Source organism: Conger conger, chromosome 10 (genome assembly GCF_963514075.1).
Source record: "Conger conger chromosome 10, fConCon1.1, whole genome shotgun sequence".
Lineage (NCBI taxonomy): Eukaryota > Metazoa > Chordata > Actinopteri > Anguilliformes > Congridae > Conger > Conger conger.
In genome coordinates this window covers 35,568,045-35,590,880 of record NC_083769.1, presented here as the reverse complement: position 1 = coordinate 35,590,880, position 22,836 = coordinate 35,568,045, and the positions used below count along the sequence as shown (strand labels likewise).

The window sequence follows — 22,836 nt, the reverse complement described above, 5'->3', positions numbered from 1 at the left end:
AAGCACGGTGCCGAGGGAAGAGGCAATCTCGTAGTCGGTAGGCGTGCAGGGAGGTCCGGTAGCAGGAGAGCAGTCAGCGGGGCAGATGAACAGGCGGACGGCAGGCAGAGGCGTAGTCGTGGGCGATGATGTCGAAACCATGAAACAATCAGCGGGGCAAAAGTACAAAAACGGTAGGCGGGGACGTAGTCGAGAAACAAAACGAAGGTCACAAAACAGAAATCAATAGTCGATGGTCAGTAAACAGGCGTGGATCGTAACGTGTAATCAAACTGTAAGTAATGCTCAAGAGTTGCGTGAAAAGACAGAGGCAGACAATTTCGCAGTGAACAGTTGCGCGACTGGGCTATAAATGCAGGTGTAGACAGGTGTAGACAATTAGTAAGAGCGTAGCAAGGAAATGGGAAACAGGTGCGATGGATGACAAGTTTAACAAGGAGATTAGTAATCGTTAGTAATAAACCTATCCTGCCCTAGCATTAGTAAATTAGTAAATGACATGCACGAGAAACGTAAGGTAACATGAACACATGATTAGTCTTGTTAGTTTCTACCCAATCCTGATCTAGCGTTAGTCGTTTTAGTAAATAGACAAATGGAAATAATTAGGGAGTGAATGACAGAAGGAGCGAGAGAGAGAGAGAGAAAAGGCGGAACGCAAGGTTTGCGGAAAAACATGTAAAAGTGTATGCATAACAACGACCAGTTAACGTAACAATAAACATGCATCGAAACATAACACAAAGCGAAACTAAGACGATAATCACTCAACATAACCAGGTAATAAAATCGTACGATAACATAACTAGACATGACAAGAAAATAAATCGTAACGAGACATAACTAAACATGACAAGAAAAATAAATCGTAACGAAACATAACTAAACAACATGACGAACCTAGACTAACATAATACATGAAGACACTACGTGACTAGACAACATGAATAAACATAAAACATGGCGAGACAGACCTGAAACGTGACAGGACCCCCCCCTTAACGACCGACTCCTGGCGGTCCTTGGAATTTATCAGGGTGGTCACGATGGAAGTCTCTGATGAGCGATTTGTCCAGAATGAGACTGGGAGCGACCCAGGAACGCTCCTCAGGGCCATAGCCCTCCCAGTCAACCAAGTATTGCACACCACGGCCCCTCTTACGAATGTTCAAAAGCTCTTTCACAGTGAATGCAGGGTGGTTATCAATGATGCGGGGGGGAGGGGGTGGGGGATCGGGGGGACAAATGGGGTGAGAGGATACAGGCTTAATACATGAAACATGGAATGTGGGGTGAATCTTAAGGGAAGCAGGGAGTGACAGTTTAACAGAGGAAGGATTGATGATCTTGTGGATTTTAAAGGGACCAATAAAGCGGGGTTGCAGTTTGTGGGAAGTGGCTTGGAGGGGAATGTCCTTAGTGGACAGCCAGACGGAGTCACCTGGTTTGTAGGCCGGAGCTGGAGTGCGGTGGCGATCAGCAAAACGCCGATTACGGTCTGCCGTGCTTAGCAGCGCGGCCTTGGCATCCCTCCAAACCTTGGCGCACCGTTTCATGTGGATGGCGAGGGAGGGAACAGCGATCTCGGCTTCTTGGTCAGGGAACAGTGGAGGTTGGTAGCCCAGGGAGACCTCAAAAGGTGATTTTCCGGTGGCAGCGCAGGGTAAGGTGTTGTGTGCGTATTCCACCCAGGTTAGCATCTTGCTCCAGCCGGCTGGATCTTTTGCCGATACGCAGCGTAGAGCGGCCCCCAGGTCCTGATTGGCCCTCTCCGTTTGGCCATTGGACTGAGGGTGGTAGCCCGAAGAGAGGCTAGCTGTGGCCCCGAGGGCCACGCAGAATGCCTTCCAAACTTGGGAGATGAATTGGGGGCCGCGGTCAGAAACAATGTCCGAGGGAAGTCCGTGAATGCGGAATACTTCTCTCACCAGAACCTCTGCGGTCTCTTGGGCGGTGGGCAATCCAGCCAGGGGGATGAAGTGTGCCGCTTTGCTGAATCGGTCCACCACAGTGAGGATGGTGGTGTTACCTTCGGAAGGGGGAAGTCCGGTAACAAAGTCCACGCCGATGTGGCTCCAGGGTCGGCTGGGCACAGGCAGAGGTTGGAGTAAGCCAGCAGGGGCTTGGTGGGAGGCCTTGCTTCTGGCACAGGTGGTACAGGCCTTGATGAAGCGTCTGGTGTCGGGGATCATGGCACTCCACCAGAATCTCCGCTTCAGCACCGCCAAGGTGCGGGTAAAGCCGGGATGGCAGGAAAGGAGGGATGAATGGGCCCATTGCAGCACCTGTGTCCGAGCGGCTGAGGGGACGTATAGGCGTAATCCGGGGTTGGACCTGGGATCGGGCTCCTCCCGTAGAGCCCTCTGGATCACCGCCTCGATCTTCCATGTGACGGATCCGATGGTGCAGGAGGTAGGAAGGATGTTTTCGGGGATCTCACGCTCAGAACAGGTGTTGAATTGACGGGACAGGGCATCGGGCTTAACGTTCTTCGAACCTGGACGGTAGGTGAGAGAGAAGTTGAACCTCCCGAAGAACAGCGCCCATCTTGCCTGTCGAGAATTCAGCCTTTTGGCTGTCTGGAGGTATGCCAGGTTCTTGTGGTCGGTCCAAACGATGAACGGCTTCTCGGCCCCCTCCAGCCAATGTCTCCACTCCTCCAGCGCCAGTTTGACTGCCAGCAGCTCACGGTTTCCAACGTCGTAGTTCCTCTCCGCTGGGGACAGCTTCTTGGAGAAGAAGGCGCAGGGGTGTAGTCGGTTGTCAGCGGCCGCCACCTGAGAGAGCACTGCTCCCACCCCTGTGTCGGAAGCATCCGTCTCGACCACAAACTGGCGGGTGGGGTCGGGGTGTACCAGGATGGGAGCGGAAGCGAACAGTCTCTTGACCTTGGTGAAGGCCGTCTCAGCTTCGGGGCTCCACCGGAATGGCACCGCTGGGGACGTGAGCTTGGTTAGGGGAGAGACCACTTGACTATAGGAACGGATGAACCTACGGTAGAAATTGGCGAATCCCAAGAAGCGCTGGAGTTGCTTGCGTGAGGTGGGTGTGGGCCAGTCGGTGACCGCCAGAATCTTCTTGGGATCCGCCCTGATCTGTCCCCTCTCCAGGATAAACCCAAGGAACTCAACTGTGTCGGAGTGGAAGACGCACTTCTCTGCCTTGACAAACAATTTGTTCTCTAGAAGCCTTTGTAGAACTTGCCTGACGTGGTTTTCATGATCCTTGGCATTAGTGGAGTAGATCAAGATGTCATCCAGGTAGACGAACACATGGCGACCCAACAAGTCCCGAAGAACGTCATTCACCAGGGCCTGGAACACAGCAGGAGCATTGGTGAGGCCGAATGGCATGACCAGGTATTCAAAGTGTCCGAGAGAGGTATTGAAGGCGGTCTTCCATTCATCGCCCTCACGGATCCGGACCAGGTGGTACGCGTTGCGAAGATCCAGCTTGGTGAAGATGGTGGCCTCGTGAAGTGGGTGGAACGCGGAGTCCATCAGGGGCAGAGGATACTTGTTCCTCACCGTGATGTTGTTCAGCTCCCTGTAGTCGATGCACGGGCGTAGGGAGCCATCCTTCTTCGGGACGAAGAAGAATCCCGCACCGACGGGAGAGGAAGAAGGGCGAATTAGTCCGTTAGCCAGGCAGTCACGGATGTATGTCTCCATAGCCTCCCTTTCAGGTCTGGAGACGTTGTAAAGGCGACTTGAGGGAAGTGACGAACCAGGAAGGAGCTCGATGACGCAGTCGTAGGGTCGATGAGGCGGCAGAGACTGAGCTTGTATCTTGGAGAATACTGCGCCCAGGTCATGGTAAGGTGTGGGAACCCTTTCCAGGGAGGGCTTGGGAATCTGTGGTGGAGCTGGTGCTCCCTCTGCTGGTGGTGGAGCGGAACGCAAGCAGGACAGATGACATCTAGAATCCCAGGCTTGAACTTGATTGGAACTCCAGTTGATCGTGGGGTTGTGTTTCTGGAGCCAGGGTAATCCCAAGATGAGTTGGTCATTGAGGGACTGGATGACGCGGAACTGGATCATCTCTCGATGGTTCCCAGAAATGACCAGTTGACAGGGAATGGTAATGTGCGTCATGCGGCAGAAAGTCCTCCCATCCAGCGACCGCGCATTCTCAGGGTGGGGTAGAGGGAGGGTGGGAATGTTCAGTTCGGACACCAACACTTCGTCGATGAGATTGGCGTCCGCTCCAGAATCCACCAACGCGTTAATCCGGGTTGTTCTGTCGGGAAGAATCAACAGCGTGGTGAGCGTGGGACGATGGTTCTCTCTGTCAACACCCTCATGCCTGTCGACTGCTCTCACCTCTACTGGTCGCCTGGTCCTGAAGGAGCACCGAGCCTGGGTGTGACCCGGCCTCCCACAGTAGAAGCACGAACCGGTGGTTCTGCGGCGTGCTCGTTCCTCGGTCGAGACCCTGGTACCGGCCCGGGACAGGTCCATGGGTTCGGGTCCCTCCGACTGCTGCTCCTCACGTCGAGGACTTGGGCCCTGCCTGGGGTACGGGTTGCCGGGAAGGATCGGTCTCTCCGACCGGCGTTGTCTGGCGCGGTTGTCCAGGCGGATTGTGGTGCGCACGAGTTGGTCGAGCTGGGTGATGGGGTCCAGTCGCGCCAACTCGTCCTGGAGCGTCTCGCTCAGGCTGGCCAGGAAGAGATTCGCCAAAGCTGCATCGTTCCAACTAGTAGCTGCTGCGAGGGTGCGGAAGTCGATGGAGTGGTCTGCCGCGGTCTTCCGTCCCTGGCGCAGAGCAATCAGTCTCTGGGATGGCTCCTGGTCACTGGATGCGTGTTGGAACACCTTACGAATCTCGTCGGCGAAGGCTGGGTAACGGGGAGGGAAAGAACCCCCGGACCACCCCGCCGTAGCCCAATCCAACGCCCTCCCCTTGAGTAGTCCCATCACATAGCCAATCCGACGGTCGTCGCTGTTGTAGGTCTGGGGCTGTTGTCTGAATACAAACTCGCACTGGAGTAGGAACGCCTTGCACCTCTCAGGTTCTCCACCGAACCTCTCCGGGGGGGGTTGTTGGGGCTCCCGGAATAGCCAGGCTCCCGAGGGGTTGACCGCCGGGGAAGTGGGTGGGTGGGTGGGTTCCTCCCGTGGTTGTGGCAGGACCGCAACGGCGAGCCTCCTCATCTCTGCACACAGTTCACGAATCTCTAGGTGAAGCTCGGAGATTCCTTGTGAATGCTGCCGGACGATGGCTCCTTGTTCCTGGAGGGCGTGGAACATGGCAGTTGAGTCAGCAGGGTCCATAGTGGCGAAATTGTTCTGAGACGGGTGCGTGGGGGTTGGACCCAAAATGCACGACTCAGAAACAATAGTAAAATAAAGTCCCGTTAGGGCTTTATTCGGGACGAGTCCCGGGAGCGTAGTCAATACAAGCACAGTCCATACACGAAGATCCAGCCAAACAAATACAAAACAAACAAAAAGCACGGTGCCGAGGGAAGAGGCAATCTCGTAGTCGGTAGGCGTGCAGGGAGGTCCGGTAGCAGGAGAGCAGTCAGCGGGGCAGATGAACAGGCGGACGGCAGGCAGAGGCGTAGTCGTGGGCGAAGCGGGAGTCGAAACCATGAAACAATCAGCGGGGCAAAAGTACAAAAACGGTAGGCGGGGACGTAGTCGAGAAACAAAACGAAGGTCACAAAACAGAAATCAATAGTCGATGGTCAGTAAACAGGCGTGGATCGTAACGTGTAATCAAACTGTAAGTAATGCTCAAGAGTTGCGTGAAAAGACAGAGGCAGACAATTTCGCAGTGAACAGTTGCGCGACTGGGCTATAAATGCAGGTGTAGACAGGTGTAGACAATTAGTAAGAGCGTAGCAAGGAAATGGGAAACAGGTGCGATGGATGACAAGTTTAACAAGGAGATTAGTAATCGTTAGTAATAAACCTATCCTGCCCTAGCATTAGTAAATTAGTAAATGACATGCACGAGAAACGTAAGGTAACATGAACACATGATTAGTCTTGTTAGTTTCTACCCAATCCTGATCTAGCGTTAGTCGTTTTAGTAAATAGACAAATGGAAATAATTAGGGAGTGAATGACAGAAGGTGCGAGAGAGAGAGAGAGAAAAGGCGGAACGCAAGGTTTGCGGAAAAACATGTAAAAGTGTATGCATAACAACGACCAGTTAACGTAACAATAAACATGCATCGAAACATAACACAAAGCGAAACTAAGACGATAATCACTCAACATAACCAGGTAATAAAATCGTACGATAACATAACTAGACATGACAAGAAAATAAATCGTAACGAGACATAACTAAACATGACAAGAAAAATAAATCGTAACGAAACATAACTAAACAACATGACGAACCTAGACTAACATAATACATGAAGACACTACGTGACTAGACAACATGAATAAACATAAAACATGGCGAGACAGACCTGAAACGTGACAAGTGCTCTACAGGCTGCGCCTGTACCACCATATTGTGCAATTTAAGATAACTTTTGAAATATTGATATTGTTGAAAAGTGCGTAACACCTGATAGATGTTCTTTCAAATTAGTATTTGACAACTAATTTGATGTTAGTCCAGATGTGATGTCCGCATTCTCAGCCTGACCATGTCAATTGACCTTTGCATTCATGTGTAACATCACCTGAACCAGATCCTAGTGTCAGGAACTGAGCAGAGAGAATAAAGAGCAGACTCAGGGATAATGTGAAGAAGGGAGGCTTTAATAACAGAGGGCAAATCCAAAACATAATCCACTAACAGGAAATGGTCGTAATTTCATGTATACGTGGGGCAGGCAGAGTGTCATCACAAAACAGGCAGAGTTCAAAAACCAAGGAGACAGACCAAACCAGTGACAGTACAAATACGCAATCCAACATACAGAGTCCAAAACCTGGCAGAGAATAAAAAAAACAGAAAATAAAAAAGCAGAGCATAACCAGACAGAAAATAACTGGGGCACAGGCATGGACAAGAGGAAACTAGAACATGGGTAGGGAACAGAATCATAGAAAGATGAACTAGCAACGAGAAACTGAAAAGGATATAAATATAACACTGATTAACAGATAATGAGAAGAAGGAGAGAGAGGCATGACAGAATGACAGGAAGGAAATACAAATAAGGAGTGGGAGGCGGAGACAGGTGAAAGGAATGACTGAGTGACTGAAACAGAAAACACACTACGGTGGTTACAGAGGGTAACAAGAGGCGAAAACATTAGGGAAAAATGGAGACCAGAGAAACACAGATGGCAAAAGGACACAGACATGGCGCCTAGCTTAATTCCTAAGTGATGGACATCAGCCTAAATCTCTGTCCGGAATTTAAGTGTGGTATTCATCATCTTCTTCTGGTACTCTTTGTCAAACTGTTCGTTCTGATACACAGTGAAGTGATTCTTCCAATCACCAACTTTCCCTGAACAAAGAGGGGGGAAGAAAGAGGATTAAATAGAATGGGTAAAAGATGTGAATAAGGAGGCAAGAAGACTTCAAACTTTACTCTCCAACTGTCTCCACCAACCTTTCCTAATGAATGGAGAGATTTTGAAGTCCATGACATTCATAGTGGAGTAGTTAGCCATACTGTTCTTCTTCATGGCATCAAATTTCACCCCTTCTTTCACCTGACGTCTCTCCTCCTCAGTCGGGCACACACCCAGGAATGAGCACACACGGTCCAACTCCCGATCAATGTCCTTCAGGGACAAACAAACACTTCAAGTCTATGTATGAAAGTGACCAATCTGCACTAGCTAAAGAAGTTCAACTCTATGATGTGTCTGCTTCTGAAAATAATTTTTAAAATATAAAAACATGGCCCCACACTTTAAATGTGCATTAAATCATCAGCATTTGGGGATCATTTCAGTCTTTAATTAAGTTGTTTTCTCAGGTTCCCTTTGTCTAATATTAAATTTTGTCTAAAGATCTGAAACCATTCAGTATGAAAAATATGCAATTGCAGAGTAAACCAGTACCATAGGTCGTGACCATAAAAAAATAAGTCAATTTCTTCTGTCGGACTCCACTTATATTAAATGGCTCAGTAAGATTTCTCTTTATTTTGTGGTCAACGCTAATGTTGTTCATTAGTGTTGCAGGGAATAGCGGTTGATCATTGTTCCACAGCAGGACAACTTCCACAGCAGGGACTGCTATGTCAGGACCTTCACTTCTGCAGTTCTTACCTCTGCTAGATCTTCGTAGTGTAGATAGAGGAGTTTGGGGTAAACTTGTTTTTTCTCCCACCACCCTTTCACATGGTCATACCAGGAGCCAAATACCACTGGAAAACCAAGGAGGGGAGTTGAGTATTATTCAGTGTCACATTGTTTAATTGAGTCCGGCTCAAGTATTGCATTTGGTCTGTGAAAGCAGGCCTTGCGTTATGGCAGTCGTCACCTAATGAAATAGTTCCTCCAACAATATAAAGAACCCACAGATGTCCAGCCTTCAAGTGAGAGATGTCGCCCATCTAGTCAGCACTAGCTATCCTATGGCAATATGTGGCGTGAAGGTATACAATTTTCATTAGCTAGCATAAACGTGCACTGGAGGTGTTGTTGGTGTAGGTGTAACAGCAGTAATCCAATATATTTTTTATTAATTTAAGTGTAACTACTAATTTAAAGGCAAGTCTGAGGTTAAGGATGACCTGGTCTCCCACAATCTGCCGCACACCTGCAAGGACCTCATCAACCTGGCCATCCGGATAGATTAGTGAGAAGTGCGCTTTCCATCAGGAGGTCGTCTCATTCCTGGGGTATGTGATCTCTCCTGGAACCATCCGAATGGACCAGGGTAAGGTCCAAGCTGTGGTCGAGTGGCTGGTGCCGTCTAACCGGCGGGAGCTACAACGTTTTCTGGGCTTTACCAATTTCTACCGCCGTTTCATTCGGGACTATAGCACAGTGGCAGCTCCCCTCACAGCTCTGACCTCACTTTCTGTTAAGTTCACCTGGTCCCCTGCTGCCGATGGGGCATTTCGCACCCTGAAGCAGCAGTTCACCTCAGCCCCTATCCTCACCCAGCCCGACCCCAACCAATAGTTCATAGTGGAGGTGGATGCCTCCGAGGTCGGCGTTGGGGCGGTCCTGTCCCAGCGCTCACTTAAGGACAACAAGGTCCATCCCTGCGCCTTCTACTCACACTGTCTCACCCCAACGGAACGGAATTATGACGTTGGCGACAGGGAGTTGCTAGCGGTGAAACTGGCCCTTGAGGAGTGGAGACACTGGCTAGAGGGTGCCTCGGTGCCTTTCCTGGTCTGGACGGACCATAAGAACTTGGAGTACATCCGCACTGCCAAGAGGCTCAACCCCCGCCAAGCCCGCTGGTCCATGTTCTTCTCCAGATTCAACTTCACCCTGTCCTACCGTCCTGGTCACAAAAATCAGAAACCGGACGCTCTGTCACGAGATTCAGCCCCTCAGAAAAACCCCAACAACCTGACACCATCCTCCCCTCACATTGTGTTGTAGGAGCAGCACAGTTTGAGATTGAGTCTGTTGTGGCTGCAGCCCAAGCTAGTGAGGCTGGGCCCAGCCAATGCCCCACTAACCGTCTGTATGTCCCTAGCTCTGTCCGCCCACAGGTTCTGGAGTGGGGTCATTCATCCCAGCTCTCCGGTCACCCTGGAATCAGACGAACACAGGCCTTCATTGGCCAACAGTTCTGGTGGCCTGCGATGGAGAAGGACATCAGGGAGTACATTCAAGCCTGTTCTGTCTGCGCCCAAAATAATTCCACTCAGCCGCCTGCCGGTCTGCTACAACTCCTATCTGTCCCTAGAAGACCCTGGTTCCATATCTCCCTAGATTTTATCACTGGTCTACCCCCATCTGATGGGAACACCACGATCCTCACCATCGTCAACCATTTTTCCAAGTCAGTCCACTTCGTTCCGTTGCCTAACCTTCCCTCTGCCAGAGAAACAGCCCAGGTAGTGGTGCAGCACGTATTTAAATTACATGGGCTGCCAGTGGAAGTGGTGTCCGATAGGGGACCCCAGTTTATGTCCAGTTTTTGGAAAGCTTTCTATAAACTTCTTGGTGCATCTGTCTGTTTGTCTTCTGGGTTTCATCCACAGTCCAATGGCCAGACTGAGAGGGCGAACCAGCTACTGGAAACGGTGCTACGCTGCGTGGCTTCCCAGAATCCCACCACCTGGAGCCAGCAGTTACCATGGGCTGAGTACGCTATCAATGCCCATATTTCGTCCTCCACTGGTCGGTCCCCATTCGAGTGGTCGCTGGGATACCAGCCGCCCCTCTTCCCAGACCAGGAGAAGGAGGTGGGCGTACCATCGGCTGAGGCCTTCATCCGCCGTGGTCACCGGACATGGAGGTGCACCTGCTCAGCCCTCCTTCGCGCCTCAGCCAGAATGAAGACCCAAGCCGACAAACATCGCTGCCACCCCCCCGCATTACCGCCCAGGACAACGGGTCTGGCTCGCCACAAAGGACCTGCCCCTCAAGGTCGAATCCCGTAAACTCGCCCCTCGGTTCATCGGCCCCTTTCCCATTGCCAAAGTCATCAGCCCCACCGCAGTCCGCCTCAAGCTCCATGCCCCCCTTCGCCGTATTCACCCCACATTTCATGTCTCCAGGGTCAAGCCAGTTATCCATAGCTCCCTACATCCTGCCCCAAAACCCCCCCCACCCCCACGCCTCATTGACGGTTCAGTGGCTTACTCCGTCCGGCGACTGCTGGATGTTCGGCGCCGGAGCCGAGGACTCCAGTACCTCGTGGACTGGGAGGGCTATGGCCCCGAAGAGAGGTGCTGGGTCCCGGCTCGGCATATCCTAGACCCAACGCTCATTAGGGAGTTCCGTCGCCAGCATCCCTCCAAAGGGACACCTGGAGGCGTCCGTTAAGAGGGGGGGTACTGTATCATTGTTTATTATCTTTATTTTTTTGTAACTCCCTCTGTTATTTAAGTTCTTCCCTTCTGTTCAGCTCTTTCCAGATCGTGCCTGAATGTTTGGTGAGAGATTCTACCCGTTTTTGCTCTGTTCCCATGTGCGCTTGATAAATCTTAGATTTTCTGTTTATGGTAGTTTTCTGAATGAGTTTTTTGATAATATTTTTGTATCTGCTCTTTTGGCATTTTTCTGAGTTTTGGGTTTTTGAGAATTTTTGTTCTGTGACTTTCCTGAGTTTGGATTTTTGATTTTCATTTTTGAATTCTGGAGTGACTGCCTTGTCTGATCCTGTTGGAAATAAATAATTCTCTTTTTTTCCTGCTACATCCGGTCTGCATCTGGGTCCTTGTCTGCGAGTTCTGACACCCTTTTACCTTTAAAACTATATCAATTCTCTTAGGCACACTGTCCTCCAGTTTTATCAGAATATCATCAGGTAGGTTGTTCTAAACATATTGGAGAACCTGCCACAGTTCTTCTGCAGACTTCAGCTGTCTAACTTGCTTCCAGATAGCCTTGATTCACCTATTATCTGGAAAGTGTTACTAAATATGTTTCTTTAAAAAAATTAAATAAAATAAACTTCTAAGACTGCATTTATATTCATAAAATCTAAGGTGTCTGAAGACGTTTGCACAGTACTGTATACTTCAAATATAGATGTTTAATAACAATTACTGTATAAGGTAAATCAGTGATGACATGAGAGTCTGACGCATAAACATCAATGATTGGTTTCACAAGTTTGGATATCCAAAAAAACTCTCACTCACATTTTCCCTCCTGGAATCTCTGCAGGTAATTAGGCCAGTCTCCAGGCTCTGGCATCAGAGAATTCATTCGGTCAAAATGAAAGTAGGACACAACATTGTCCTTGGCGTTGCGGGCTACATAGACAATCTGCAAAGAGTATATAAAGTACATAAAGTTCCACATTTATTTGAAATGGGGGGAGAGAGAGAATATGTAACAGACTAGCATGTTTAATCTAAAACAGTTTAGGCTAGATCACATAATTCACCCACAAAGACTGAAAGAGTTATGAACACAAACATTTATGTCAGGACAAGTTACAGAAAGACATTTACAGACTAGAAAGAAAATCAACAGAGATCAGGTACAAACACCAAGCATTAAACATTTATTAGGAAAGTATGTATGCCAACATTATTACTGACCAAGCAAGCCATGGCAGTTTGCAGGGAAATAGAGAATAGATGGAGAGACATATTACATTCTGTAATAGTGCAAGATAAGAAAATAGATACATCCTTAAATGGTGAACCAAGAGACATAGTCTACACTTACCCTACATTTTTGTTCCCAGAAGGATTTAGGCACAAACTGAACTGGAAGGTGGGTTTTAATGAGACGAGGGGATGTGGTCATCTTATCTGACATTTCTACACCTGTATGTGGTGAAGCAGAGTACAGCTCTTGATCAAAAATTATATTCTGTGCCACACATTTGTATTTTTTCCTACATTCAGCATATTCGATAGATCAAAATATACTTTATACCTACCACTCCAGGGCAATTTTACATTTTGTGTGGCTGTAACTGTTATGTTCCTGTGTTCTGTTTGTTAGTTTATCATTGTTTATTATCGTTATTCTTGTAATTTATTATTTTTCATATTCATGTCTGGTATTCTGTTTATATTCTTTAGTCTTTGCACTTGTCTTCCCCTGTGATGTCTGAGTCTGAATGTTTACAAGCCCAGCCACTCCCCTTCCTTCCAATCTTGCATTCCTTACTTCCTGCTTTCTCTCCATTTCATGTTTGTACATAGCACTAATATACTAATCCCAACTAACATAGAAGTTGTACAGTACTAATTATACTAACACACTAATATGTTTGTCAAACTAACAAACTAACATTCACTAGTTTTGGGTATTTGTAATTTAAATCACTTAACTAACTTACTAACGCATCTCTGGTTTCAATTCTGTTCTGTCACTCCGCCTCCCTATTCTATCACTGATTACTTGCTTAGTTTCAGGGAAGTATTGGCACGTGTCTCTCCGTATCTCTGCATCTCCTGATTCTCTGCAATTGTCTACTCCCTAGTCCGGAGCCGTTTGTATTACATGTGTGTCTTTGTGAATCCAGTCCGCGTTTTTGTTTCCCCCTCATTATTGTGCTATTGCCCTTTCATGTGTCTCACCTGATGTTTATTCATTAGACCGCCCTCACTTCCATGCCCCGCCTAGTTTGTCTCATTCCCCTGTGTATTTATACCTGTCCTTTTCAGTTGCACCTTGCGAGTTCGTCTTGTCCCGAGCCCTTTATTCCTTCCCCCCTGTTCTAGCCCCCTTATTCCCGAGCCTTGTTTGGTTTCCTGAGCCTTGTTTGTTTTCCCAAGCCTTGTTTGTGTGTTTCTTCTTGGATTTCCTGTGTTTGACCCCTGCCTGCTTTTTGGACTCTTCTGCTGGATCAACCTCTGTACTTTTGCCTGTGGACTGACCCCCTGGTTTTTGAAGAGACAGACCAGACTGAAGAACGTTCACAGTGAACTAGCTAACTAGAGCCACACTGTAGCTTTTATGTAAATATGATCATTTAGCTGTCATGTCAGTTCTGATTGTTAGTGTCTTTGTGACCTGTGGGACATAGTGCTGGGACGGAGAACTCCAGGAATGGGACTCTCTCATAGATGGGCAGCGAGACCCCGCGCTTCGGGGAGGACTTCCCAAAATACAGAAGGTCCAACAAGTGGGACACCCAGGTTGTACCTGGCAGTGGGCAACACATAGAAAAGAATCAAAACAGTTCTGAAATGCATTGAAACCACAGACACAGTAATTAATACATGCAGGTGACTGAATGGGCTAGACTATCATGGAGACAGGCAAGCAAATAGAATAACAGAGATGAACAGATGGACAGACCTGCTTTGGGATATGTTGCAATGAGAATATCATCAGGTTTTGCCTGGAAGTTATCCACATTGTCGCAGTTGTCAGTGAAGTAATGAGCCATTGACACTCCATGAAAATCAAACAACTCTGGACGAAGGTGCGATACAGTCTGAGAGAAGCCAAAAAACGGAAGCAATTCAATATTAGAAACGCAGCAGCCAAATGTACCGTACGTAAAAACAAACACCACCTCACAGCCCTGAGAATTTGGGCTGTGTTATGATAACTGCCTTCACATTTATGGCAGGGTTTTCAGCCAGGGGTCTTTGAAGGTACTGTAGTCCAGCTGACCAACTGGCACGTGCGCAAACAGAATCCCCCCAATCACAATCTCAAAACTAGCCCCCGGATGCCATTGACCCTGGGTGGGGTTATCCTGGATCAGAAAAAACACTGCTTTAGCTACGTAACTTTGCCTGTCCATATTAAAATACATTCAGTTAAACAGCACCTTCTCTCTACAGTCCCGGCCAAAGGTTTTGTCGCATGAGTGGACAAAAGTGACAATTGCTAATTACCCAACTCTTAATTAGCTAATAAAGTTAGGAAACAACACAAATTAATCATAAGTTTATTAGAAGATAGAAAAATGACATTTCAAAATTGTTACTAAATGTTACAGCTTGATAATGATCAACAGGCCAGTTTTGGCTTGATTAGTCAGCTGTAGGTAACTTTGAGCTATAAAAGCAGAAATGTGACACTTTAAGCCATCAAGTTTGCTCAACATTGCTTCTGTCAACATGCCCAAGATCAAACCAGAAACCAAAGTGTTGATGATCAAGAATCTCAAGTCCAAGTCTCCTGCTGAAGTTGCAGACATCTTCAATGTGTCTAAAAGGCAGGTGGAGAGGATTCGCAAGTGCTACCAAGAGACTGGCGATGTCCAGAAACCAGCGCTAAACAAGAGACAGCTAAGAAACCGTGTTGCGTACGCCAAGGCCCACAGCCTGACGGAAGGTTGGACAGCAGAAAAGTGGCGAAAAATTGATTTTTCAGATGAATCGTCAGTTGAGCTCCATCCCAAGCGCCGTCAATATTGTCGACGACCCTCTGGGGTCCGTCTGGACCCACGGTTCACCCAGAAGACAGTCAAATTTGGAGGTGGAAAGATTATGGTTTGGGGTTACATCCAATATGGAGGTGCCAGGGAGATCTGTAAGGTGGATGGTAACATTGACAGTGCCAAATATCAACAGATTCTTGCCTCCCAGTACATTCCCAACTACAAGAGGGGTCAGATTTTTTCAACAGTATGGAGCTCCTTGCCACACCTCAGGTTCCACTATGAAGTTTCTCAGGGGGAAGAAAAGAAGATCAATGTCCTTCAGGGATGGCCAGCACAGTCTCCAGATATTAATATTATTGAGCATATCTGGGGAAGAATGAAGGAGGAAGCTTGGAGGACCAAGCCAAAGAACTTGGAGGAGCTTTGGGATGCCTGCAAGGTGGCCTTCCATGCCATCCCCGACGACTTCATCAACAAGATCTGCGACTCTCTGCCAAACCGGATGGCAACTGTTCTGCAGGCCAAAGGAACCCATACAAGATATTAATTTCTTAACTTACAGTCCATGATGAAATACTAGACTGATTTTTCATTTGGTATTTTATTTACTTTTTGAGAAAGATAAAATGTATTGATTATAATTTGATTTGCGACAAGACTTTTGTCCAGGTAGAAACTTGCTTGTTCATCATTATCAAGCAATAAACCTTATAAGCATCTGTGAAATTTTTGTTTTAGCAATTGTCACTTTTGTCCACTCATGCGACAAAACTTTTGGCTGGGACTGTATGACTCAGTTAAAGCAACACTTGGTGTTTTAATGGCCACATCCAAACACCACTATTTTTAATGGCTACTTTATGGTCTCAGGCACAGAAAATCAGTCTTTACAATACCCCAGAGTAAGTATGAATCTCATTCACTCCATTCAGTTACATAGCTTTCTTGTAGATGAGCAACAAAGTAATAAATCGCCTACTTCTTTTTGGTCCTGGTTGGCCATACTGATTTTCAAGGCGGGAAATGAGCTGAAGAGTTTGGAATGCTCCTGATTCAAGCTAAACACATAAACCAAACCACGGTTAGTGTAAATACATCAAGGATAAGAAACACCCACAAAGGTCATCACAACTCATACTGTGGGTAATGCAGCTATTCAGAGGTGCAAATGACACTGTGAGAAATACATTTGATCAGATTTACAAAATGGCAGTGATTTTGGATTTTGCACTGTAGTGGAGGGTTAAGGAGATATTTTTTTCTAAAATGGTTCTACATTTACATTTACATTTACATTTTAGTCATTTGGCAGACACTTTTAATCCAAAGCGACTTACAAGTGCATAGGTTCTACCATAAGTCAGAGCATCACATCCAGAAACTAGCAAAATACACAGGAAATGCTGTTTTCTTTTTTTTGGGGGGGGGGGGGGGGGGGGGGTTAGACAAGGATAGGGATATCAGAAAGGAGGGGCAGGGGAAATCAGGAGGGAGGACTAAGGTAGAGTTTGAAAAGGTGGGTTTTGAGTCTGCATCGAAATAGGGGGAGGGATTCTGCTGTTCTGACAGTGGTAGGCAGGTCATTCCACCACTGAGGAACCAGAACGGAAAACAGGCGTGAACGTGCAGCTCGACCGCCAGGTGCACGTAAAGAGGGAACCGTAAGGCGACCAGAGCTGGCAGACCGGAGTGGTCTAGCTGGGGAGTAGGGAGTGATCAGGGATTGTATGTAAGGTGGGGCAGTCCCCTTAGCAGCCTGAAATGCCAACACTAGGGCCTTGAAACGGATGCGTGCGGCAATGGGAAGCCAGTGGAGGCCAATGAGAAGCGGGGTGACATGGGCTGATTGGTGATCAGGCGGGCTGCAGCATTCTGGACCAGCTGGAGGGGCTTGATGGCACACGCTGGGAGACCGGCTAGGAGGGAGTTGCAGTAATCCAGGCGGGAAATGACGAGCGCCTGGACTAGGAGCTGGGTGGCTTTCTCAGTCAGGAGATGACGGATACGGCGTATATTATACAGAAAGAACCTGCAGGTTCTGGCAGTGGAGGATACTTGTGGAGCCAGGGTGAGGCAGTTATCAAGAGTCACCCCAAGATTCTTTGCCGTACGGGAGGAGGAAACTACAAAGTCCTCAACAGTCAGTGAGAGGTCGATTGAAGGAGAGGACTTAGCAGGGATGTAGAGAAGCTCAGTTTTGGCAAGGTTGAGCTTCAGGTGATGGGAAGTCATCCACGCAGAGATATCAGCCAAGCAGGCAGAGATCCGTGTGGTGATTTGGGTGTCGGGGGGGAAGGAAATGAAGAGTTGGGTGTCATCAGCGTAGGAGTGATAAGAAAAGCCGTGGGAAGAGATAACAGAACCAAGAGACATGGTGTATAGCGAGAAGAGGAGAGGCCCAAGAACCGAGCCCTGCGGGACTCCAGTTCGTAGGGGTTGAGGGTCGGAGACTGCGCCCCTCCAAGTCACCTGGTAGGAGCGACCAGAGAGGTAGGAGGAAAACCAAGCGAGTGCAGAACCTGTGACACCCATCCCAGACAGCGATGAGAGCAGAATCTCATGGTTGACTGTATCGAAGGCGGCTGACAGGTCGAGGAAGATGAGGACAGAGGAGAGGGATTTTGCTTTAGCAGAGTGGAGTGCCTCAGTGACCGCGAGCAGGGCGGTTTCAGTGGAGTGGCCACTCTTGAAGCCAGACTGGTTGGGGTCATGGAGATTGTTGTGGAGAAGATAAGTGGACAGTTGGGAGCAGACCGCCCGTTCCAGGGTTTTAGCGAGAAAGGGAAGAAGAGAGACAGGCCGGTAGTTGTTCAGGGCAGAGGGGTCAAGAGTAGGTGTTTTGAGGAGGGGAGTGACTCTGGCCCTCTTCAGGGAAGAGGGCATGGTGCCGGAAGAGAGGGAGGTGTTGATTAGAGAGGAGAGAAAAGGGAGAATGTCCTCAGATATAGATTGTAGGAGGGGAGAGGGGATGGGGTCAAGAGGACAGGTGGTTGGGCGGTGGGAAGTAAGGAGTTTCAGTGTGTCAGCGTCAGAGAGGGGAGAAAAGGAGGTTAGGGAGTTGGGGAGGGTAGGAGGCTCAGCAGGGGTGGAGGGTTGGGAGAAGGAATTGCGAATAGCATCGACCTTCTTTTCAAAGAAGGAGACGAAGTCATCAGGTGTGAGTGATGAGGGGGGTGGGGGGGGAGGGGGGGCCAGAAGAGAGGAGAAAGTTGAAAACAGTTTGCGGGGATTAGAGGCGGCCGCGTTAATTTTCGAGTGAAAGAAGGAAGATTTAGCTAGAGAGACAGAGGAATGGAAAGATGATAAGAGGGCATGGAAGGAAGCCATATCACTGGGGAGACAGGACCTTTTCCATTTTCTCTCCGCCGCCCGCAGTTCGGTTCGGACAGCTCGTAGAGCATCAGAAAGCCAAGGACTGGGGGGGGAGGCCCGAGCTAGTTTGGTGGTGAGGGGACACAGAGAGTCAAAGGAAGATGAGAGGGAGGACATGAGAGTTGTAGCCGCAACATCGGGAGACAGTCGAGAGAAAGACTCCGCAGATGGTAGGGAGGAGAGGATTGTAGATGAGAGGGTGGAGGAAGACAGGTGGCGTAGGTTCCGTCGACAGGTGACAGTGGATGGTGGGAGAGATGGATGGGTGTTAGAGGAGAGTGGAAGAGAGAAAGAGATGAAGGAGTGGTCAGATATATGGAGTGGTGTTACAGAGAGGTTGGTTGTTGTGCAGCTCCTTGTGAAGATGAGGTCAAGAAGGTTGCCTGCTTTGTGGGTGGGAGGGGAAAGAGTGAGGGTAAGGTCAAAAGAAGAGAGGAGGGAGAGAAAGGTAGACTGGGTGGACTCTGAGTTGAGGTTGAAGTCACCCAGGAGGATCAGGGGGGTGTCATTGACAGGTGAGGAGTTGAGGAGGATGTCCATCTCATCCAAAAAGTTTCCCAGAGGACCCGGGGGGCGATAAACAACAATAACAAACAGTTTGCACAGCAGAGTAACAGAAACCGCATGAAATTCAAAGGAGGAGAAGGAGAGGGATGAGGAGAAGACACTAGATCTCCATGAGGATGAGATTAGGAGACCTGTGCCACCTCCTCTGCCAGAGGATCTGGGTGTGTGGGAAAAAGAGAAGGCAGAGGAAAGGGCAGCCGGGGTGGCCGTGTTCTCTGGTGAGAGCCACGTTTCAGTTAAAGCAAGAAAGTCAAGTTCTAGTTATAGTTATAGAATCGATAGTATGAGAAGCGCTGGAGAATGAACATGCAACACTGGATATAACCACACAAAGGTCTTCTTATGGATATCAGGACCTAAAATAAAATAGGGAGAGTGTACAATATGGGATAATTATAGGATTTAAACAGAAATCTCTGCTGGATAAATGAAACTGGATCCTGGTTCCTCCCTAGATTTCTCCCTAATGGGGAATTTGTTCTTGGCACCGTTTGAGGGTTTCTCCCCACTAGGGAGTTTTACCTCATGTGGTATCAATTCATGTAACAGGAATTTCAAGACTTTCCCTTTGCTGACCCACATTCTGTCCAAACAGACATACTATGCACAAGCTTCCAAGTGTGTTCTTCTGCCAAATCCTCCGTATTTTTGCTGTTGTAAAACAACAGCACAATTACCATCCCTTCTACCAGCACATTCACTTATACTCTCAGAATCAGTTATTTTCCAACATATGCAAATTATTCTAAAACCTTTTAAACATACTGTTCTATGCTATGCAATTATAGCTTAGGTGATATCAGATATAATGCTCGCTAATGCATGCTTGCAGCCATGTTTGTAGGCAGCCAGCATAACCTTTTAAAACAAATCTTTACAGCTTAATCCATATTAATATCTCCTCCAAAAATGTTAACCCTTCAGAAACAATTATCATAATTAATCATTCATTGTGACAAGCATTTAAGAACACAGCCTATTTTCTAGAGGATTTTGAATGAGCTAAATAGGTATTGATGGGAATAGGATTTTTTGAACACAGTGTATTGTCCTGTGTGTTCAGATAGCTACTGTAATATAAATAATGGCAAGATTTCTGAGGAGGCACACAGGCATATTAGTCAAAGTATTTGCAAATGCTGACTCACTCCTTTCCTGTCCAGTCAGTTGATTTTCTCCTTTAGTCTGTCTGTCTTATACTCCTGCAATGGCAGATTTTCACTCTGTTGAATCTGTTCTCGGTTTACCCACTGGCTTTCCCCTCCTTCCTCTCGCTTGTCAGAAAAATCTCAGAAGAATTGTGCTGCCCCTCACCCCTCCTGTGCTCCACTTCCTTCATTTCCAACCCCCCCCCCCCCCTTTCACTGCTCTCTTTCCAAACCTCTGTTGCCTGCTGAATTTATTTATTTTGTATGAATCTGTGTCAGGAAATTGTATGAAGTATAGGTTTGCAGACTGCGCACAGAGGCATTAAATTCCTTAGTTTGTCAGTATTCTATTAGTATTGTCCTGGGGTTGTGCCAAAGTCTAATCCGTATTCCTCATGCAGCTGAAGGTGGAGCAGGAAGGTTGACAGTACTGTACTAGAGAGTTATACAGCAAGCAATAGTAATAGTTTTTGTATCTTTAAAATGGTAATGACAGTAATAAACGCCTTGTTTATTTTTCTTTTAGAAAGTACAGTTCATATCCGACAAAAAAGTGACTTGTACTTGCAATTAGTGTATTCAAAGCCCATTTTTTCCACAAGAACAACTGCAAGAGTGCACAAACACTGTAGAGATAGAAAGAGGTGGAGGGAGGGGGGAGACAGAGCGATAGAGAGAGGGGGAGGGGCACAGACAGAGAGGGAGAGAGAGAGAGAGAGAGAGCGAGAGAGAGTGAGAGAGAGAGAGAGAGAGAGACCACTGTGGATTGTCCCAACAAAAAAAAACCCCATCCAGCTCCAGAACTACACTAGGTGGCAGTATGGACTTTACTATGGGTAGCCAGCAGTGACAACATTATGTCTTCTGTGAGTGTGAATACATCTGCGAATGAAATGAATATAACTCACTCTCTGCCTGTGTTCATAGTCCTTAAATTTGGGTTTCAAAATATGCAGTTGACGGGCTGGCTACCAAAACATTGTCTAGCTGTACAATAATTCAAGTTGGTTAAAAATTGGTTCTAATTGCCACAGCCAATGGCGTTTCAACTTCAGTGTGTTCACAGAGAAGGGGTGGGATAAACAGTGTTTTGGTTTGAGCGTGTTTGTTGCTGCAATCCTTCTCTTGACCATGAAATTACCTATTGTACCTTTAACAAAGGGGCTCACCTGGGCTGGCACCTGGTGTGAGTTAAAGTATGTTGTATTGTTGTCCTGTGAACAGCTAGACTGTGTGGGTTCTTCTGAACAGTTCTCACTCTGGCCATTCTATCTGAATTTTTTCTTGGTCTTCTAGACCTTGCCTTGACTTCAACTGCTCCATTTCATTTTTATTTTCTAATAATGTTTCAGTGGAAACAGGTAGTTTGAAACTTTTTTGTAGCCTTCTCCTCTCCTGACATCCTTGGACAAATGTTTAGTGGAACCCATCACTGTTAACACCAGACAGAACAGCCACTGTAGTTGGATAGTTGGCATCAGAATCAGAATCAGAATCAGAATTGCTTTATTCGCCAAGGAGTTTTCACATACAAGGAATTTGCTGTGGTTTGTAGGTGCGTGCAGACAACATAAAGAATAATACTAAAATAGACACATAGATATAAAATAAAGTAGAATGTAAATATAAATTAAAAATAAAAATAAAAATTTACAATACTATTATTAAAGTGCAAAATCTAAAGTCTAGGGGGGCAGGATAAGAGTCTGTGACAGTGGGTGGTCCCCTGGGCCTTGTTGATGGTGAGAGGTTTTGGTCCTGATGGACTGCAGCCTCCTGCCAGAGGGAAGTGTTTGTGTTTGTGTAACAGTTTGTGTCCGGGGTGAGAGGGGTCGGCCACAATCCTTCCTGCACGCCTCAGGGTCCTGGAGGCGTACAGGTCCTGAAGAGATGGCAGATCTCTCTGCAGAGCGGATGATATGCTGCAGTCTGCCCTTGTCCTTGACAGTGGCAGCAGCATACCAGATGGTGATGGAGGAGGTGAGGATGGACTTGGTTATGGCAGTGTAGAAGTGCACCATCATTGTCTTTGGCAGGTTGAACTTCTTCAAATGCCGCAGGAAGAACATCCTCTGTTGGGCTTGAGGTCCTGGGAGATGATGGTTCCCGGAAAGCGGCAGGACTCCACAATGTCTACAGGGGAGTCTCTCAAGGTGATGGGGGTGGGTGGGGCTGGGTTCTTTCTGAAGTCTACAACCATCTCCACTGTCTTCACAGCGTTGAGCTCCAAGTTGTTCTGACAGCACCAGGTCACCAGATGGTCAATCTCTCACCTGTAGGTGGACTCATCCACACCAGTGATGAGTCCAATAAGGGTGGTGTCATCCGCGACCTTCAGGAGCTTGACAGACTGGTGACTGAATTACTTCAGAATAAAAAGTGCAGTTTTTTTTTTAAGCGGTGTTTGCTGCTGACCCGATGGTTCCCTTTGCCGTTGGTGCAGGAGAGTGCTGCCTCGGGTGTTTCTGCGTACCCAGCGTCAGGGCTGTGGGTTCCATAGCTCCCAGAGCAGGCACTCCTCTGTTTGCTTGTGGTTGTTGATTCAGAGGCATCGATTTCAGCAGGACGGTGGAGGGAAATCGAGGTGGAGCAGAGGTTGGGGAGGGGGTGGATGCTGTGCTACATCTCTCCAGACTCGGCCCTTCCAGGTCCCTGCCGCCTGTGTCAGCCTGTGCTGCCGTCTGCTGCCCTCTGTTCCAGGGCTCCAGCCTGGCAGCAGCCTGCTGACCCGGCTGGAGCCCTCGTCTCATGGTTGTCTGCTCTGGCATGCTGGCCAAGGTTGCCATGAAATTCAGCTCCTCCTCCCCCTCAGCCAGCTTATGGGCTCAGCCCTTCCTTCACTCCACTGGGTCCCAGTACCAGGGCTCTGCCTCAACGC

At 47.8% G+C, this 22,836-nt stretch overlaps 1 protein-coding gene across 3 annotated transcripts in view; it reads right to left on the bottom strand.

Annotated features, from left to right (window-relative positions):
* LOC133138214 (cytosolic sulfotransferase 3-like) overlaps positions 1–20,095 on the bottom strand; it is a 42,397-nt gene extending 22,302 nt beyond the window's left edge. Inside the window, exons 1-9 of one of the 3 annotated variants that reach the window (XM_061256785.1) lie at positions 19,959–20,095; positions 15,851–15,929; positions 13,833–13,971; positions 13,545–13,676; positions 12,246–12,346; positions 11,711–11,837; positions 8,202–8,299; positions 7,535–7,709; positions 6,708–7,429 (exon numbers count right to left, since the gene is read on the bottom strand). In XM_061256785.1, the coding sequence (XP_061112769.1) occupies positions 7,317–7,429; positions 7,535–7,709; positions 8,202–8,299; positions 11,711–11,837; positions 12,246–12,346; positions 13,545–13,676; positions 13,833–13,971; positions 15,851–15,874 (909 nt within the window). In that variant the 5' untranslated portion in view covers positions 15,875–15,929; positions 19,959–20,095 and the 3' untranslated portion in view covers positions 6,708–7,316. Of the gene's footprint in view, positions 1–6,707; positions 7,430–7,534; positions 7,710–8,201; positions 8,300–11,710; positions 11,838–12,245; positions 12,347–13,544; positions 13,677–13,832; positions 13,972–15,850; positions 15,930–19,958 lie in introns of those variants that run through there. The other 2 variants (XM_061256787.1, XM_061256786.1) reach the window with 2 other exon arrangements.
* Positions 20,096–22,836: the final 2,741 nt, after the last annotated feature.